Source organism: Littorina saxatilis, linkage group LG1 (genome assembly GCF_037325665.1).
Source record: "Littorina saxatilis isolate snail1 linkage group LG1, US_GU_Lsax_2.0, whole genome shotgun sequence".
NCBI classification, from domain to species: Eukaryota; Metazoa; Mollusca; class Gastropoda; order Littorinimorpha; family Littorinidae; genus Littorina; species Littorina saxatilis.
This window is the reverse complement of record NC_090245.1, coordinates 34,269,763-34,289,490: the sequence shown is the minus strand read 5'-3', so window position 1 is coordinate 34,289,490 and position 19,728 is coordinate 34,269,763. Positions and strand designations below refer to the sequence as shown.

The 19,728-nt window shown below is 39.1% G+C and overlaps 2 protein-coding genes across 2 annotated transcripts in view; one reads left to right on the top strand and one right to left on the bottom strand.

Moving 5' to 3' along the window:
• Positions 1-19,728, top strand: part of LOC138967794 (uncharacterized) — a 48,777-nt gene that overhangs the window by 12,201 nt on the left and 16,848 nt on the right. The gene's annotated exons all lie outside the window — the stretch shown is intronic.
• Positions 1,629-19,728, bottom strand: part of LOC138967757 (cathepsin Z-like) — a 21,769-nt gene continuing 3,669 nt past the window's right edge. Inside the window, exons 2-7 of the mRNA XM_070340416.1 lie at positions 17,110-17,234; positions 16,552-16,776; positions 13,873-14,020; positions 10,098-10,173; positions 7,165-7,254; positions 1,629-4,838 (exon numbers count right to left, since the gene is read on the bottom strand). Coding sequence (XP_070196517.1) covers positions 4,719-4,838; positions 7,165-7,254; positions 10,098-10,173; positions 13,873-14,020; positions 16,552-16,776; positions 17,110-17,234 — 784 coding nt within the window. The 3' untranslated portion in view covers positions 1,629-4,718. The remainder of the gene's footprint in view (positions 4,839-7,164; positions 7,255-10,097; positions 10,174-13,872; positions 14,021-16,551; positions 16,777-17,109; positions 17,235-19,728) is intronic.

Below are 19,728 nucleotides of genomic sequence, written 5' to 3'. Positions count from 1 at the left end.
ACCCTGGCCTCAGGCCAACAACATGCTTATTCTAAGAGGAGTATCATGCTACAATTTTGTTGTTGCTTCTACAAGCTTACTGACATGTTTTTTAAATAAATGCATGCACAGACAGGCAGGCCCATGTTGTGTACGTCATCGTTGGCCTGACTTTATGTAAACTATACTACCCGTCATAAAAAAAAAAGTAGGCAGATGCGTATTGAGGGCAGATCTTTCTGATGAGGCCGTTTATTGTAAAACAAATTATATGACTGAAAAAGCCATTCATTCCCCTACCTTATTCAGAAAACAGATTGCGTTTACATAAAGTAGTGTCTATACAGTGGAACCTACAATACAGACACCCCCCAAAATCAAATTTCCCACATAAAAATTGACAAAAAACAGAACTGCTAAAATGAAACATGTTCGGCATGTCGGTAGAAAGAACAATCTAACCTAGCTGCATCCAAATCAGTCAGTTTTGTTCACATATATTGTCTAACAATGACATTATGGCATGCTGAATGATGTAGGTGTCATTCCTCTGAGAAACCGTAAAAGGCGGTTTTTGAAGCCGTTTTAGTGGGTAATGAGACAAAACACGGTACATTTCAATAACTCCTCTACGCATTTCCTTCAAACTTTCGGTGATTTGTGCTAACACATGTCGTAAAGAATATACAGAATTTTAAGTCATTGGAGACATTAGATCTGCTGTTATTTGACATACCAGAAAGAGTTCTTAATTTGACGGTAGGTCTTTGCTGACTCATCGAACAACATTAATTTGTTATTTTCTAGAACAATAACTGATGGCCATATACTCAAATTTCATGTACATATTTGATCAGACATGAATGGTATGAGGATTTCAACGCGAAACTAATCTTTAAGAAGTTGACTCATTCAGGCTGCTGAGCGCAAATATCAGCCTTGCTTTTTAAAACTCTTCCTGGCAGGTTGCATAACAGCAGAACTGACAACTCAAATGACTTAAGATTCCGTTTGTAGTTTACATGTGTTAGCACAAATCACTAAAAGTTTAAAGGCAATGCATTAAGAGGTTACTAAAATGAACCTTTTTTTGTCTCATTACCCACTAAAACGGATTTAAAAACTTTTATGCCTTCTGAGAGGATTGACACCTACACCGCTCAGCATGCCATGTCGTCCATGTTAGACAAGAACTGATATGTGAACAAAACTGACTGTTTTGGATGCAGATTTTATTGTTCTGTCTAATGACATGCAGCAGATGTTTCGTTTCAGCCATTTTGATTTGTTGTCGAATTTAACGCGGTAACCTTGATTCTGCACAAACACAAAAAATTTGGGGGGGGGGGGGGGGGGGGGTGTGGCTGTGTGGCCGTGTGGCCGTGTTGTAGGTTCCACTGTATAGACACTACCTTATGGAAACTCAATCTGGTTTTACAATAAACAGCCTCATCAGAAAGATCTGCCCTCAAAAGCATCTGCCTACTTTTTTTTTTATTGAAGGCCAGTGTAGAATTTATAAACTTGTGTACTTAAAGGGGAAATTCATGTTGTGTAAGATTCAGTAATATATGGTTTTTTTTGTTTTAGTTTTTTTTGCAGAAATAAGACATGCACTCTAATCATGCAGCCCTCAGAACTCTTTCCAGTTTAAAATCTTTTCCTTTTATTGATAAATCTGTAAGTGAAACAATTAAAACTATGTGCCACAAAGAACAAACCTCAAAAAATGAGCATGAGGCACTATGTGAGCAGTAAACTTCTGTACCAAATGTTTTCTAAGGCAAGACAAATGTTCATCGTACCACAACACATCAAAATGCATCGGCAATTTTCGTTGTTGTGGAGTAAAAACGGTATGGAACAAACAATAAAACAACAACACCCCTAGAAGGAAAAAAAACCACCTGCATGCCTGAATGTGATGAATGTGCCTTTAGGTATATGATATTGATTGTGGAAGTGTTATATATGAAAGTGCTTAATGTTGTCATAATTTAACCCAGAGAATAAAGTTGTGCAGGTATTGCATTGTATTGTATTTGATTAAATATGTATATGAAATAAACAAAATATTACCTGCATTCAGATTATCAATTAGAAATATCCAACATCAAAGACATCAACCTTCTTTCAAACATACCTTACCATGCCAATTTTTTTTTTTTCTCCCCTGACAAATGGTTTCATAATTGTTATTCCATGTTATAATGAATGTATTCCTTCTCTTTGTTGCTGTTTTTCTCTGTGTGTTAGATTGCACTTGTTTAATGTAAGATACAAAACAAAAAACAACAGACACATTTATAAACATAAGGCCTAAAAAAAAAATAGGTGTGGTTACGGTAACCCGACCTACCCTATTTTTAGGGGCCGATCCTATAACTTTTTATTACATTTGTCAAAAAAAAAAAAAAAAAAAAAAAAAAAAAACCAGTGCAAAAAACGCAATGAAAGCGAAAGCGCCCGAGTCGCACACTTATTTCCCTGTCAAGTAGGTTTAATTTGTACACATTAGAAAAAAAAGTTAAAAAAAAGAAAGTGATTGCCTACCTACCTACCCTATTTTTTTTGGCAATGTTACCGTAACCACACCTATTTTTTTTTTTTGGCCTAACTATCAGAAAACCTCAAAAACAAACATTAAAGGCACAGTGCAGTTCACAGCCTTCGTTTTGCGTTTTTGTTGCAGCTGAGTGCATTTACAGTTCAAAAATCCTCCTATGGTAGTAAAACAAACCCAAAACTACCCAACGACGACATCTGTGAAGCTCGACAGTTTCTTGTTCACGCGAGTGCATAAATTAACCTAGTTATTACGTGGTGTTTGGTCGGAGTTCGATTCAACCGAGTGATTCCGGCCTCCATTTTGTTTTACACAAACTCATGATGACGTCTGACATAGTTTGCTAGTGACGTGTCTTTTTGTGCATGATGTGGTAATCTACCTGATCTAAATTTAGATCCAAAAATAGGTCAAGACCAGCCGGGTCCGAGTACGAAATTAATTCGTAAAAAAATTGCAGTTCTTGACTCTTTGGGTGCAAGTCAATGAAACTTGGTAGTTCTTCTAACGGATAGCTGCCTGAGGTATGACTAAAAGCCCCAGGATTTGACAAGTTCAGTACCTTTAAAAATGTTTTTGAGACTTTGCCCTTTTGCATATCAATTAACAACACCTAAACCAACATGAAAATAATGTTATGAAACACATGACAAGTGCATTTGGTAGTTTGTAAATGTTTCAACTTAAAGGTACATGTACACAAAAAAAGCTCATAATATGCTTTGATGGGGAAGGTAAAACAAAACAACAACTGAACAGTGGTAATTGAAAAGAATCTTTAGAAGGTCACAGTGTATAATGGACATTGCATACTCAGTGAGATTACAGATATGCAAACAAAATGTTTTAAATTTAATATCTGTAGATCCTGAGCGGAAATTTAGTATCACAGGCCAATAATCAAGAAGTGCAAAGTGATACATGCTGCTGGAATGTTCTTTTTTTATTTTTTTCTCAACAACAGACTGCCAAAATCTGAAAATAGTATCCAAACATCTCTTCATAACGGGTTCGGCCCGCTATTGCGCGGGGCCGCTATTGCGCGAATCTTTAGGGTTATGGTTAGGATTAGGGTTAGGGTTAGATTCGCGCAATAGCGGACCCGCGCAATAGCGGACCCGCGCAATAGCGGCCCAGCCCCCTTCATAACAACCACCTAGCCCATTACGTTTATAATGACCACTTCTGGTTGGGTCCTGGGGTGGTCATTAAAGACAGGTTTGACTGCACTTGCAACATAAAAAACAACAAAGATGCATGCCTTTGACAGATATGACAGACTGTTTGAGATTCAATCTGGTCCTTTTCTGTACACAGTAAAAATGTTGATATCAGATCAATTAAGACGTCAATGCACACAAATATGGCCTGATCACAGATATTCTGGCATGCCACTCGAGTACATAAACAAGATAATTCCACCTTTTCAGAGAATTTAAAGCTAAAGCGAGAACGAGGTGTGTCTGAAATCAAACGCCATCTTTTTACTGACTGCGTTGTGGAGTTCTGAATAACCAGAATTTCTGGAGTTGGAGTTGGATGCAAAGGGAACAGTCAGTGATAAAAATAGGCAGCTCACACAATTGAGCTTGTTCATAAATAAATCAATAAGGATAAAAATAATATCTACATTTTGATTGTTGAAGCATCACAATGTGATTTGTGCTTTCTTTTGTAAAAAATTGATAGCTAGCAAGTATATTTGAATGAACATGGTTTGCAACAACCTATAGGCTAAATTAAACAACCTAACTTTTGAAAAATGGTTTGATTTCAACCCTCAAAACCAATAAAAACAAAGACACTCAAAGACTGTGAAATAACATTTACATGGGTGCATGTGAGACCCAAAAACTCTGCATGGAGTTTTGCTTCAGATCTGTATTTTTTCTGGCAGTCTTATCATAAAGCTGAAATTAACGCTTCCTGCATAGTCACATGCATCCATGAATTTCTCACACATCCAGACCACAAAGGTTCATGACAAAAAAGAAACGCACATGTACATAAAGAAAAGAAACGGTTCCGACCTCAAAAAGCTTCGCAGGACATTTCTGAGCAAAAAAGACTATTAACGACTAATCAAAAGAAAGACCATTCAAGGTGGCTAATAATAAAAACTGATGATTATGCAAATGAATAAAGCACTGTTTAAATTAACGAGCTGACCAGTCTATTCGCTCGGAACAATGGGGTCACCATAGTGACAGTCAGTCTCCACACCCAGGTTGTAGAAATTACCCTTGCCACCCTTGTACAGACTGGTCACCAGCTTAGCCCAGCCTTGCTCACCCTGTCAGCAAAGAAATAATCAATGTATTACTTGCACATACAAGAAAAATGCACCACTGAGCTAAAAACACTAACAAGTTTAGGAACTATCAAGACATGCATGGCCTTTCATAATGAGTATTTACACTGTAACAAATATTATCATGAACTAGCCTTAAACCATTCTTGAATTGTTTTAATCTATAGATTTTAGGGGAAAAACTGTGAAACATGCAAACGTTATACTGAAATAACAGATACAACTAGAATATGTAACACAAACTAAAATCATTTCTATATCAAATTAAGTCAATATCGTGCACCAACAACAACAAACAAGTCGTGTAAGGCAAAAATAAGACATTTAGTCAAGCTGTCGAACTCACAGAATGAAACTGAACGCAATGCAATTTTTTAGCAAGACCGTATACTCGTAGCATTGTCAGTCCACCGCTCGTGGCAAAGGCAGTGAAATTGACAAGAAGAGCGGGGTAGTAGTTGCGCTGAGAAGGATAGCACGCTTTTCTGTACTTCTCTTCGTTTTAACTTTCTGAGCGTGTTTTTAATCCAAACATATCATATCTATATGTTTTTGGAATCAGGAACCGACAAGGAATAAGATAAAAGTGTTTTTTAAATTGATTTCGAAAATTTTATTTTGATCATAATTTGTATATTTTTAATTTTCAGAGCTTGTTTTTAATCCAAATATAACATATTTATATGTTTTTGGAATCAGAAAATGATGAAGAATAAGATGAACGTAAATTTGGATCGTTTTATAAAACATTCATTTTTTTTTTACAATTTTCAGATTTTTAATGACCAAAGTTTTGTGGTCCCACATGCACCCATGTAAATGTTATTTCACAGACTTTGAGTGTCTTTGTTTTTATTGGTTTTGAGGGTTGAAATCAAACCATTTTTCGAAAGTTAGGTTGTTTAATTTAGCCTATAGGTTGTTGCAAACCATGTTCATTCAAATATACTTGCTAGTTATCAATTTTTTACACAAAAAAAGCACAAATCACATTGTGATGCTTCAACAATCAAAATGTAGATATTATTTTGTATCGAAAAAACGAAAAAAACGTCCGGGGATATCATTCCCAGGAACTCTCATGTAAAGTTTCATAAAGATCGATCCAGTAGTTTGGTCTGAATCGCTCTACACACACACACGCAGACACACACTCACACATACACCACGACCCTCGTCTCGATTCCCCCTCTATGTTAAAACATTTAGTCAGAACTTGACTAAATGTAAAAAGGAAAACATTTTCACTTTGCAGAAGCTGTAGCCTGTGCAAGTCTGCTTTCTTTTGTTTTGTTTTTGGCTCACGTAAGTGTAGCCTATGCGATCGTAACTTTGTCTGTCTGTGCGTGCGTGTGTGTGTGTGTGTGTGCGTGTGTATGTCTGTGGTAGAAACTTTAACATTTCATCATTTGAAGACGTCACATTATGACGTAAGAGGGTTAGACGTCACGCGAAGGAATTACTGAAAGTCTCGGTCATTGTTATTTTGAGCGGGCCGAGACTAGTTGGCAGTCGTGTCCCTGTAAGTAGGCTACATGCAGACAGACAGATCTAGATCTAGTGTCTCGCTTTCTTGCACAGTGTCACCTATGCTTACTGTGTGTGTGTGTGTGTATGTGTATGTGTGTATGTGTGACGGAGTGATTGAGTTTGTGTTACTGTTTGTCGATTTCTTACGTGAGCCTTGAAGGCTTCGCCTCTTGTTATTTCATGGCTGTCCAATAGCAAATTTTCCTCAATGAAATCAATACAGTGGAACCCCCCCCCCCCCCCTTCAAGACCTACATTTTTTGGGAAGAAAATCAGCTCTTGAAAAAGGAGGGAACCTTAAGTGAAGGTAAGTTTACAGACATTATGAATGGAAAATCTGAAGAAGAAGGGTTTTTAAAAGGGAGGTCTTAAATGGAGAGTCTTAACAAGGGGGTTACCGCAACACGGTGGCCTAGTGGTAAGGCGTCTGCCCCGTGAGCGGGAGGTTGTGGGTTCGAACCCCGGCCGGGTCATACCTGACTTTAAAATTGGCAATCTAGTGGCTGCTCCGCCTGGCGTCTGGCATTATGGGGTTAGTGCTAGGACTGGTTGGTCCGGTGTCAGAATAATGTGACTGGGTGAGACATGAAGCCTGTGCTGCGACTTCTGTCATGTGTGTGGCGCACATTAAATGTCAAAGCAGCACCGCCCTGATATCACCCTTCGTGGTGGACTGGGCGTTAAGCAAAAAAACCCAAAAAACAAACAAAAAGACAAGGGGGTGCCACTGTATGTGCAATGAATACAGGTGAGAGCTAGAAGAAGAGAGATAACTGACCCATGGTTGTCCCCAGCTGTTGCGCACGATCCAGTACTCGGTGCCATCACTCGCCACCCCCCAGCCAGCCACGGAGATGATGTGGTTGATCTGTAGAGGAAAATTATTTTTGTCACATTCATCTGTAGCTTTAAGGTACCGGACGAAAATGGTTTTTTTGTCACAGTCATCTGTAGCTTAAAGGTACTGTGCTTCTCACGTAACCCACCATGTCAGTCACCACAGATCTGTCCAGACTTTTTCATGGTATAAGAACATCCTTCCACTTAAACAGGGCTAACACCCCCAAAAAGTGAAAAACCTGAAAGGCCAGGTTCCACGGCGGCGCCCCCCAGACGCTGAGGCTTTTTTTTTTATCATCCTGTAGGGACAAAGAACAAAGTTTTACTTTAAGAAACCGGATTTTTCGGTTTTAAAAAAAAACGGATTTCCGACGAGAACCGAAAACGTGTAGCCCTGCTTAAACCTGTACCAAAATTCAACAGTCTGGCTACTTTCTGTGCAGAATAGGATTTTCTGTTGAATTTGTTTCGTAACTAACATGCGTGTCAAATGAGTTCAGTAAAAAAAAAAAACAAGAAGGGCAAAGCCCATACGACTCACATGCTTGACCTTGACATGACCTAAACCTAGCAATGACATCATACACTAAGAACTGCTTTACACATTTTTCCTACCAAAATACATGTGACCTTGACCCAAGGTCAAGGTCATCCAAGGTCATGCAACACAAAGCTGTTAATTCAAGACATAGGAAGTACAATGGTGCTTATTGGCTCTTTCTACCATGAGATATGGTCACTTTTAGTGGTTCACTACCTTATTTTGGTCACATTTCATAAGGGTCAAAGTGACCTTGACCTTGATCATATGTGACCAAATGTGTCTCATGATGAAAGCATAACATGTGCCCCACATAATTTTTAAGTTTGAAACAGTTATCTTCCATAGTTCAGGGTCAAGGTCACTTCAAAATATGTATACAATCCAACTTTGAAGAGCTCCTGTGACCTTGACCTTGAAGCAAGGTAAACCAAACTGGTATCAAAAGATGGGACTTACTTTGCCCTATATATCATATATAGGTGAGGTATTCAATCTCAAAAACTTCAGAGAAAATGGGAAAAATAGCTGTTTTTTAGACAACATTTATGGCCCCTGCGACCTTGACCTTGAAGCAAGGTCAAGATGCTATGTATGTTTTTTGGGGCCTTGTCATCATACACCATCTTGCCAAATTTGGTACTGATAGACTGAATAGTGTCCAAGAAATATCCAACGTTAAAGTTTTCCGAACGGACGGACGACTCGGGTGAGTACATAGACTCACTTTTGCTTCGCATGTGAGTCAAAAAGCAATCGCACTCTGGTTCTGGTCTCTTAGGTTAATCAGCCATGGTCTTTACTTTATCTACTAGTCTCAAGTGTGAAGCATCAGACAAGGACACTAATTACAGGGTCCCCACTGGTTTTTAGAAACAAAATTCCATGACTTTCCATGAGCCTCAATAACATTTTTCATGACTAGATCCACATGTCGCCATTTCCGAACACGCAAACTTTTTACGTCTTGTCACTGCCAGTTTTGACACTGGCTTGCTTTGCACTGAAATTGAGTCAGTATCTACGCAGTGTCTCTTCGACAAGCAAGTCAAGCATTTGCTACGCAGTCAGATTATCGGTAATGTTTGCTGGTCCTGTCATTTCACTAAACTGGACCAGCCACTGTTTGTATCCATCTGCACTTTCGTAAATTCCATTTCGTAACTGTGACTTGACGAACTGTCATTTTTTTCACCGTGATACACAGTTCATGCGAAGATCTTCCTCGGTAATTCGTTCCTTCTTCTTCTTCTGCGTTAGTGGGCTGAAACTCCCATGTACACTCGTGTTTTTTGCACGAGTGGAATTTTACATGTATGACCGTTTTTTACCCCGCCATTTAGGCAGCCATACGCCGTTTTCGGAGGAAACATGCTGGGTATTTTCGTGTTTCTATAACCCACCGAACTCTGACATGGATTACAGGATCTTTTTCGTGCGCACTTGGTCTTGTGCTTGCGTGTACACTCGGAGGTGTTCGGACACCGAGGAGAGTCTGCACACAAAGTTGACTCTGAGAAATAAATCTCTCGCCGAACGTGGGGACGAACTCACGCTGACAGCGGCCAACTGGATACAAATCCAGCGCGCTACCGACTGAGCTACATCCCCGCCCCAATTTGTTCCAATTCCGCATACTTTTTGTTGTCAAGAAACAACTCGAAAGAAAGTTTCAAACTCATCATCCTCCATCTTGCTTGTCGAAGCGCTAAAGTACATTATCGATGCAAAAACAAAAGCAGAAAACTTCGACGAAACCAACTCAAATGCAGCGCAGACGACACGACGAGATAACGGAAGGAAGTGAGCCTCGCTTTGGCTCAAGTGCCGTTAATAATACCGTTATTCTCGTATGCAAATACGAACGAGAAGTTGGTCATACGAACAAGCCTTGTGCTGGCGACGCAAATCGCTGCTGGCTGGCAAAGGGGGGAGGGGGGGGAAATGGCTGGGCGACGAAAATCGCCGCTGGCGTGCTAAAGGTTCATTTATTTTTTATTTTTTATTTTTGTTAAATTCCATGACTTTCCATGGCTTGAATTGAAATTCCATGACTTTCCAGGCCTGGAAAATTAAAAATCAAATTCCATGACTTTCCAGGTTTTCCATGACCTGTACGAACCCTGTATTTACCGTACTTGGGTTTTAGGTGATTTGAACAAAAGTTTGACAGATCTACCGAAATGACACCAAAGTTTTAGGTGATCTGAAAAGAGTTTCACCGTCAGCGTTTTGCCAACAGCAAACAACATCCCTGGTTGTCTAACTGGCTGTGTGTACATGCATTTGTAAACATGCACACATACACGCATGTGTACTGACACACTTACCCCAGGGGTCTGAATGTACTCTGTGTACACTCCTCCTGTGTAATTCTCAAAGGTGTTTGTTGCCTGGATGCCACAACTGAAACAAATTCAAGAACTGTTCAGAATAATACATTAAGGACAAAATACAAACAAAGAAATGCATACAGGCAAGGCAAAGACAAGATGTACAACAGTGGACAATAAAAATATCCAGCCATGGACTGGTGTTTTAGGAAAGATTGGGTTAGAACACATTACATTTGTCCTTTTTCAAAAAACACATGCATTCAAGATACAAAGCAGTGTGTGTGTTTTTTTTTATTACATATAAAGTTGAATAGTACCATTACCGTAAAATCCCTAGCATAAGCCCACCCCCCCTGTGCACAGATTTAGGGCAAAATTGGGGGGTGGGCGTTTGCTAGGGATAGACCCCTTTGCACAAAGTAAGTTTTGTGCTCAACCGTGTAATTGAGTGAATACAAACCCCGAAAGCATGTAAGTTAGGTCGTGTGAGTAGAAGTGAAGGAAAAAAGAAAGAAAAAGGACTTTGAGGCAAAGAAGGCCAACCATGAGAGAGAGAGAGAGAGAGAGAGAGAGAGAGAGAGAGAGAGAGAGAGAGAGAGAGAGAGAGAGAGAGAAAAGGACTGGCTCTTCTGAAAACAACCCGAGCATAGTCATTCATATACAGTGGAGTCCAGCTATAACGAACCTGGGTATAACGAAATCCCGCTTTTAACGAACTGCCATTGATTTCCCGGCAGACAGCCTTCTATTTCTTACTTGTTACTTTCCAGCTACAACGAACCTTTTGAACTCATTTGCATAACGAACCCCTCTTATAACAAACACGTTTTCATCGCCCCAGAGCCGTTTTGTCTCTGAAAGTCACAAGGCTACAACGAACTGATGTCAATAACTGTCTCCAAAGACAAAAATACACAAACACAAGTGCACATCGCATGATGAGCGAACTCTGAACAAACAGCAAGAGGTGCACGGAACAGCCACCGCCGCTGTGTTTTCACTATTCCAATCAGCTGCTAAGCTATGACTGTGCTCTAAAAAGTCACAAGGCTACAACGATCTGCGTGTGAGACCAGATCAAAGGCAGGTCCATTGTGATAGCTGGGTGGCCTTGTTTATAGACACTGTGACCTTCTTCCCAGGGGTCATTGACCCAGTTTTAGCTATGAGAGGTGGTTCCCCTTTATGCGAGAGGAAACACTTCCTGCCCCCGGGTCACTCCCGGGTCAGTGACCGAGTTTAACCTATGGGGAGTTTAACCTATGGGGCGGTCTCTTTGATGTCTTGAGAGGAAACTTGGCCAGGGTAGTACATGCACCAGAACTGGTGGACACCATGAAATCGGAGATTGATCAGAATGTACATATGTACATGCTTTTACACCATTTTTTAAATTTTACATCTAAAATTGTGACAGTAAAGTGAACATTTGAACTATGCCTCTATGGATTATGTTATGAAGCTGTTGAAAATATGCAGAGATTGTACTCTCCAAGGAAAGATCGATGGGACGATCATTTGAAGGTGAGTGGGAAAACTTGTCTTAAGGCCATTTAGGGTTGAAAACTCTACAGCGAATTACTGATATAACGAACTAAAATGTATCTCCCTTGAGATTCGTTGTACCCGGACTCCACTGTAAATTTATAAAGTAAAAAGAAAATCGCCAGACCTTTGCAAGGACAAACAATAACAACACAATTCTGGGAAAAAGAAACTCGATGAAATGTCGAAATGTCAACACCAATGAAGCCCTTTCTTTCTGTACAGGGAAGAAATTACACGATCGTCTTTGGAAATGAAACGTTAACTGAACTTGGATTTTGTCTTCAAAAGGCCCAATCTTTCTGAGAAAGAAAAACCCACAAACTTAGGAAAAAAAAGAGAAGAGAAACTCGAAAAAACATGAACGATGGGTGGGAGTGAGGAGAGGGGACAAAGAATAAGAACAAGAAGGGCAAAGCCCATACGACTCACATGCTTGACCTTGACCTTTACATGACCTTGACCAAGGTCAAGGTCATCCAAGGTCATGCAACACAAAGCTGTTAATTCAAGACATAGGAAGTACAATGGTGCTTATTGGCTCTTTCTACCATGAGATATGGTCACTTTTAGTAGTTCACTACCTTATTTTGGTCACATTTCATAAGGGTCAAAGTGACCTTGACCTTGATCATATGTGAACAAATGTGTCTCATGATGAAAGTATAACATGTGCCCCACATAATTTTTAAGTTTGAAACAGTTATCTTCCATAGTTCAGGGTCAAGGTCACTTCAAAATATGTATACAATCCAACTTTGAAGAGCTCCTGTGACCTTGACCTTGAAGCAAGGTAAACCAAACTGGTATCAAAAGATGGGGCTTACTTTGCCCTATATATCATATATAGGTGAGGTATTCAATCTCAAAAACTTCAGAGAAAATGGGAAAAATGTGAAAAATAGCTGTTTTTTAGACAACATTTATGGCCCCTGCGACCTTGACCTTGAAGCAAGGTCAAGATGCTATGTATGTTTTTTGGGGCCTTGTCATCATACACCATCTTGCCAAATTTGGTACTGATAGACTGAATAGTGTCCAAGAAATATCCAACGTTAAAGTTTTCCGGACGGACGGACGGACGTCCGGACGGACGGACGGACGGACGGACGGACGACTCGGGTGAGTACATAGACTCACTTTTGCTTCGCATGTGAGTCAAAAAAGGAAAGAAACACGAAAAGGTAAAGAAGGGGAAAAAGATGACTTTTAGAACAGTCTGCACAAATCCTAGTGAAAGTGAGCCTATAGTCTCTTTGAAAAAAGCAGGGTGGGCGTTTGCTAGGTAGTTACCCCTGTGCACAACTTTTGGCCCAAAGTGGGGGGTGGGCGTTTGCTAGATGGTGGGCTTATGCTAGGGATTTTACGGTAGTTGTTTGCATGACCTTAGCTACCATAAGAACTGAAATCTCGAGAACATTCACATCATGACCATTTGGTGTCAAATAGCTCAGGTGGAAAAGCACTGGGCTTTTGATCCTAAGGTGACAGGTACAAATTCAGGCCAGGACAGACATGGTTCGACTTTATGTTTTGACTCAGATATGGTATACACGTTCCAACCCTGTGTCACGGTCATGGCATGTAAAGGGCCTCGGGTCTTTCTGACAGAAATGCAGGTAGTTGCAGACTACACTTAAACACAATTGCCAGCAAGATTTTTGCTGCTGCTATAGCTCTCCACTTGGAGGAAACATTGTGAACGTCCCGGCAATGGGACAATAAAGAAATAAATAGGGAAAGTTTGAAAAATGATTATATTTATTTTGTGAATTATTGTATTTTAATTACCAAAATGACCATTGGAAAATTTAAATATGGGAAAAAGTTAGATTTGGGTGTATTATTGGAAACTGAGCTGAACATTAGGAATAAATTTATGTTATGATTATTTTTATTTATTTAAACATATTAGTTTACTGATAAAGTTTGTTGATTTAAAAATGTACACATTTGACCGAGAAAAGAAAAGACCTATGAAGAAGGTTTGCTCCAAGCCACGCAAAAACAAAAAAAAGGCAAAAAATAATTGTAGTAGCAAACCTGCATGCAACTGAGGATATAAAAAAAAAAAAAAAAAAAAAAAAAATTAAACTAAATGAGACATCTACTGTAGATTCTACCTGATTTTTTACTTGGAGGAAGCATTGTGAACTTCCCGGCAATGGGACATTTTTATAAAGAATGAAATGAAATTAAATGATACATCTACTATAGATTTTACCTGATTGGCCCATTGTGGTAAAGCTCGGCCATCATTTTCTCTCTGCCTGAGCAGGCGCCATAGTCGGCCACCTTGAACAGTGTGTAGTTGGAGATGGAGTAGCACTTCTCAGGCGTGCAGCTGCCACAGCGGTTGAATGGCATGCATTCTGAAATTTAGACAAATACAAAGAGTGAAATCCGTTGTACAGTACAGGTGGAAGTAGAGGTTACATGGCGAGTCTCAGTGATTATTAAAAATAATGGTCGAAGTTAGCGGATCATGAAAAATGCGAGCTTCAGAGAGCTTTTTCATGACCGCGAACTGAGACCATTATTTTTAATAATCACTGAGACGAGATGTGTAACCTCTTTATTCCTCCTTTCTTCAGTAATTCAAAGAAAAGAGGAGTTTTTGTGCCAAAGTTTGATCGAATCATATTCACTCAACCAGTCAACCTGCGCAGGCGATCGATTAATGAGCGGTTGTATAGTTCCGTGCAAATCATTCCATTCTGTTAACACTTCTTGTCAGTTTCCCTGTTCACAAAATAATGTTATTCTGCTGTGGCGGTAAAGGCAGATATTGTGTGTTCTGTTCATGTTTTGGTATCGCTTAGGATAATGTTCTTTCGTCAAATGGGACTAGCAGATGAACCTTTGCACTCGTGTTCCAACGTTAAAAACTGTATGAAGTTCAGTTTTCTGGGGAAAATAGTGTATGAAAACGCTTTATGTTCTTTAAATTGATGAGATGTGTGCATTTGGTTGCGTGTGATCTGTTTATAAAATGAAATATTGTTGAAAACTGACCGTCGGATTGCAATCTGTTGTCGAAGAAACTGAGTGAAAAGAAATTGAAAGGGGAACTACTCTTGTCGTTAGACAAAGTGCGAGAGTTACTTGCCTTATAATAATAATAATAATAAATAAGCATTTATATAGCGCAACATCATAACTTTACAATTATGCTCTTTGCGCTTGACACATTTAAAATTAAAACACAGTTATACAAGCATTTACATCTACATTCATAGTCAACAACGCTTAATTAAAAGCATACACCATCAAACATACATTACAAAAGATTCTTCCACTAACTAAGTAATAAAAACATGAATAAAATAGGTAGTAAAAAACAAGGAAATACCAGCTGAATACCCTTAATCAAACAGAACATGTTATCAACAATGCTGAAAACAGTCCTAGATGTTTATCACTACATTATCACTAAAACAACAAATACACTACATGTAGCCTACTGATGGCCTTGGGAATTTGCTTGTGTTGAACGTTTCTGCACGGCAGATCTAGATACAGAAAACAAGCGAACTCATGGATTTTATATGGAGATTCATGTGTTCAAGCCTGTAGTTGTTAATTCAAATGCGGTATGTTTGTATTGTTTGCTCCAGAAATGTATACTTCGTACATTAGAGCGTTCGGAACTTTTCAGTCGCAAAAGTAGTACCGACACAGAACAGCTTCTCAGCCCATTGCGCTATCGAGGATTCAGGCTGTTGCTGGCTCGTGATTTGTTTGGTTGCTGGGTGTTTATCGAAAAATAACTAGCCCTACAAGTTTACAGAGGTAAAGAAGCAGAGGGGGGAATAAGGTTATTTATCATGCAAATGTGCTGCACTCTCATTCCCTCTAGTAGTTGTAGTAAAAGTAGATTAGTCCTTCTTTAGGGCGAGGGCCACATGCAAAAAAGCATATCTATGCTTATTCTTGTTACCGTTGAAAAATAGAATTGTCATTTTCGTTGTCTTTTGATAAAATTAAAACAAAGATCTCACAATAATCCAGGTAAGTTCTAGCACGTTTCATCAGGGACTCCTTTGTTGTCACCATACCTGTAAACGGTGACAAAAGAAGAAAACGAACATATCTAATAATATTTAAAGATACTATAGTACTCCTAAGGAGCCATTTTGGGAAAGTTGTCTGACGATTTGGACCTAAAAAAAAGTTCAAGGGACATTCGCTGTGCTGTAATTTAGATACCCCTATGATTTGCTCAAAACAAATGAGTTGAAATCGGCGAGTGGTTATCGATGGTTATTGATGTCAGCTCTCTTCTCTTAGGAATCCCAATTCCGTTCTTCTTCATATTTTCTTTATTTCTAATTGTTACACATTATTCCAAGCAGATAAATACCTCAGGAGGTCATTATTGTAATCAGGCAAACGCATGCATGTTCTGTGCTTTACGGGGCTAAAACGCATAATAGCACAGCGTACACACCCTGTCAATTGGAGAACATACACTGACTGAGAAGACCACCTAACAGTAACGCAGTATTAAATTTGAAATATACAGTGCTATAACACGGATACTAAGTCATTCTTTGTGTGTTTTTTCATCTATTCAACCCTCAAACCAAACTCTGTAGCTTACTTGGTCGGTTTCAAATCTGTCCCTCTAGCAAAAGCGCGTGAAACATGGTGTCTTCTCAAGGGCAAAAGGTAGGACGAAAATCAACAGTGGCGGAGAAGGCGCAGCGTAAAGAAATTACAGTCTGAAAATGCAACTCAAACCAAGCTGTATCCAATTTGAATAAATCAGCATTTCAACACTTATTATAAAGTATTCCTGTTATGAGGTGACATAATATTAATAACTCCCTCACTCTTGGGGAGATTCTACATAGTTTTTCATCGGTGTACTACCTTTAAAAAACACACACAAAAAACTCACTCTGATCTTTAGCCTGGTAGTTGTTGCAAGTTTCATCAGGGATTCCATTGGTGTGGGCGTACTCGTAAACACCTGTGTCATCTCCCCCTTCACATGACCCAGCGTTACCACAGTCAATGACGTCCTGGACGGCCAGGTAGGTGGACGGCCAGGCACCTTTCCTCTTGATGTTGATTCTGTCAGCCAGTGCACTGGTGGAACCCATTGCCCAACATGAACCACAGTCTGTTCCAAGAAGAAAGAAAAGTAAAAATATAGCAAAGGTGCCATAACTTTTTAACTGAAAAAGGACTAAAAAAAAACCTACCATATCAGATTACATTTTCACACACAGATTGATTTGAAATGTTAATGAAAGAAAGTGCACTGGAAACCTTAGTGCTTTTAATACATTTCTTGGTCCACTGGAGCTCTGAGTATAGTTTTTGTTACAATATATATCATTTAGAGCTCATTGAAATTGTTTCTCTTTTTCTAACTCAAAACTGTCACCAATCAGATGTTCCAAGCAGTCAGAAAAATACCAATCCCTCAAAAGTAGGTGTTTCACAAACTCACATTGGGGTATATGCTGATTACGGGTGGTGCTAGCGTAGTTAACTCCATTCACATTTCTCCAGTCAAGGCTTTTAGGCAGTGCCGAGAAGTCGTAGCCAGACGTTTCATATGCACGAGGGTAAGTTCTGTAATACACAATGCATAATAACATTAACAGTAACAACAGCCAGGCAAGTGTACAAGTGAACACAAATAACACTGAGTCTTAAGTTAAATGTAATGTCAGATGATTAAACTGCAGATTCAAGGATAACCACTTGGCACTGATTCAGTGATTGAGAAAATGGCTAGCTTCGAAACACAAGGTTTTCATGACAGAATATCTATGTATAATTATTATGAATTCTTTGTCTGCCAGCAACTAGCTGTTCTTTCTCCGATTTCTTTTTCTCTCTCCTTAATTTGGGCTCCGTGTACCTAATAATTAGTTTGTTCCATCAGGTAAAGTTAAAAAAAAAAAAAATCAACTACTAGACTAGGAATTGAGGAAAGTGATTTTGGAGTACCTACTTGGCAAGTAATTTCCCTCTCTCTCTCTTGTGTGTGTAAATTTATCTGTGTGTGTGTGTGTGTTTGTAACTACTAACATACTTTTCTCTTTTTTTTGTGTGTGAAAAAATTGAAATTGATAGAGGTTGATTTTACTTTCTACATTTAGTCAAGTTTTGACTAAATGTTTTAACATAGAGGGGGGAATCGAGACGAGGGTCGTGGTGTATGTGTGTGTGTGTGTGTGTAGCGATTCAGACTAAACTACTGGGCCGATCTTTATGAAATTTGACATGAGAGTTCCTGGGTATGATATCCCCGGGCGTTTTTTTCTTTTTTTCGATAAATACCTTTGATGACGTCATATCCGGCTTTTTGTAAAAGTGGAGGCGGCACTGTCACACCCTCATTTTTCAATTAAATTGATTGAAATTTTGGCAAAGCAATCTTCGGCGAAGGCCGGGGTTTGGTATTGCATTTCAGCTTGGTGGCTTAAAAACTAATGAGTGAGTTTGGTCATTAAAAATCGGAAACTTCTAAAAACAATTTCATCTTATTCTTCGTCATTTTCTGATTCCAAAAACATATACATATGTTATATTTGGATTAAAAACAAGCTCTGAAAATTAAAAATATAAAAATTATGATCAAAATTAAATTTCCAAAATCGATTTAAAAACTAGATCATCTTATTCCTTGTCGGTTCCTGATTCCAAAAACATATAGATATGATATGTTTGGATTAAAAACACGCTCAGAAAGTTAAAACGAAGAGAGGTACAGTAAAGCACAGCGCAATCGCTACCGCGCCAAACAGGCTCGTCACTTTCACTGCCTTTTGCACTAGCGGCGGACTACGTTCAGTTTCATTCTGTGAGTTCCACAGCTTGACTAAATGTAGTAATTTCGCCTCACGCGACTTGTTTTTCTTTTGAGAAATAAGAACAAATCATCAGGTTAATTGATATATATAGAAAGAAGGAAAGAAAGGTTGGACAAATGTCAGGAATTACACAGTTATCTCCCTCGATGAGAGAAAAAATAATTTTAACAATGAATGCACCAGCCAAGTAAAAGGCACAGTAAGCCTCCCTTAAACCATCACAGATACTGTCAGGCTTTTACACACAGTACAAACAGTTCACACCCTTCCATTTGAACGCTCACCAAACGGGAACATCCTAGGTGCCCTAATTAAAGAGCGAGCAATTTTCAAAGAATTAATTTTGCGGATTATCTCTCAGACAATCGGACCGTGGTGCGTTTTGGCGTTAGAACTAACTTTTAAAATCTAAATAATAAATTGACAGTTTGTTAAACAAACATTCTTAAATCATAAAAGAATTCTTTTTTCATCAAGACAAGATCAGTACAATTCGAAGTTTTGAAAGTTTGAAAAAAGAAAAGCCCAGAAGCAGGGTCACGCAAGGTCATGGTTCTCGTAGCAGACGGTTTATATCTATCGCCAGTTCCTCTGAACAGTCAAAAGCCATCGCTAGAGTACTTGTGAACTACAGCCGTTTGTTTCGTGCATAGTCAGAGGTACTTTAAATAACGTGCTATTGCAGATAAGCTCACAGCGAGTCGCATGCAAATTACTAACTGACGACTACATTGTGAAAAAGGGAAACTGGATCACATGGGTTCACGATGGCTCAGGGGTAAGATAAACCACGCAAAAATAAATTCTTTGAAAATTGCTCGCTCTTTACGGAGGGCACCTAGGATGTAACTGTTCCCGTTTGGTGAGCGTTCAAATGGAAGGGTGTTTGTACTTTGTGTAAAAGCCTGACAGTATCTGTGATTGTTTTCAATTAAATTGATTGAAATTTTGGCAAAGCAATCTTCTTCTTCTTCTTCCATTTAACGCCCAGGGTCAACATTCTGACTATTAGTGGCGCATTGAGACTTAATGCCGTGTGAGATGGAATTTTTTTTTAACTTTATTCCAAGTCCCACGGCCACGGGTATTTGATGGACTTTTTTTTTTATCTATGCCTATACAATTTTGCCAGGAAAGACCCTTTTGTCAATCGTGGGATCTTTAACGTGCACACCCCAATGTAGTGTACACGAAGGGACCTCGGTTTTTCGTCTCATCTGAAAGACTAGCACTTGAACCCACCACCT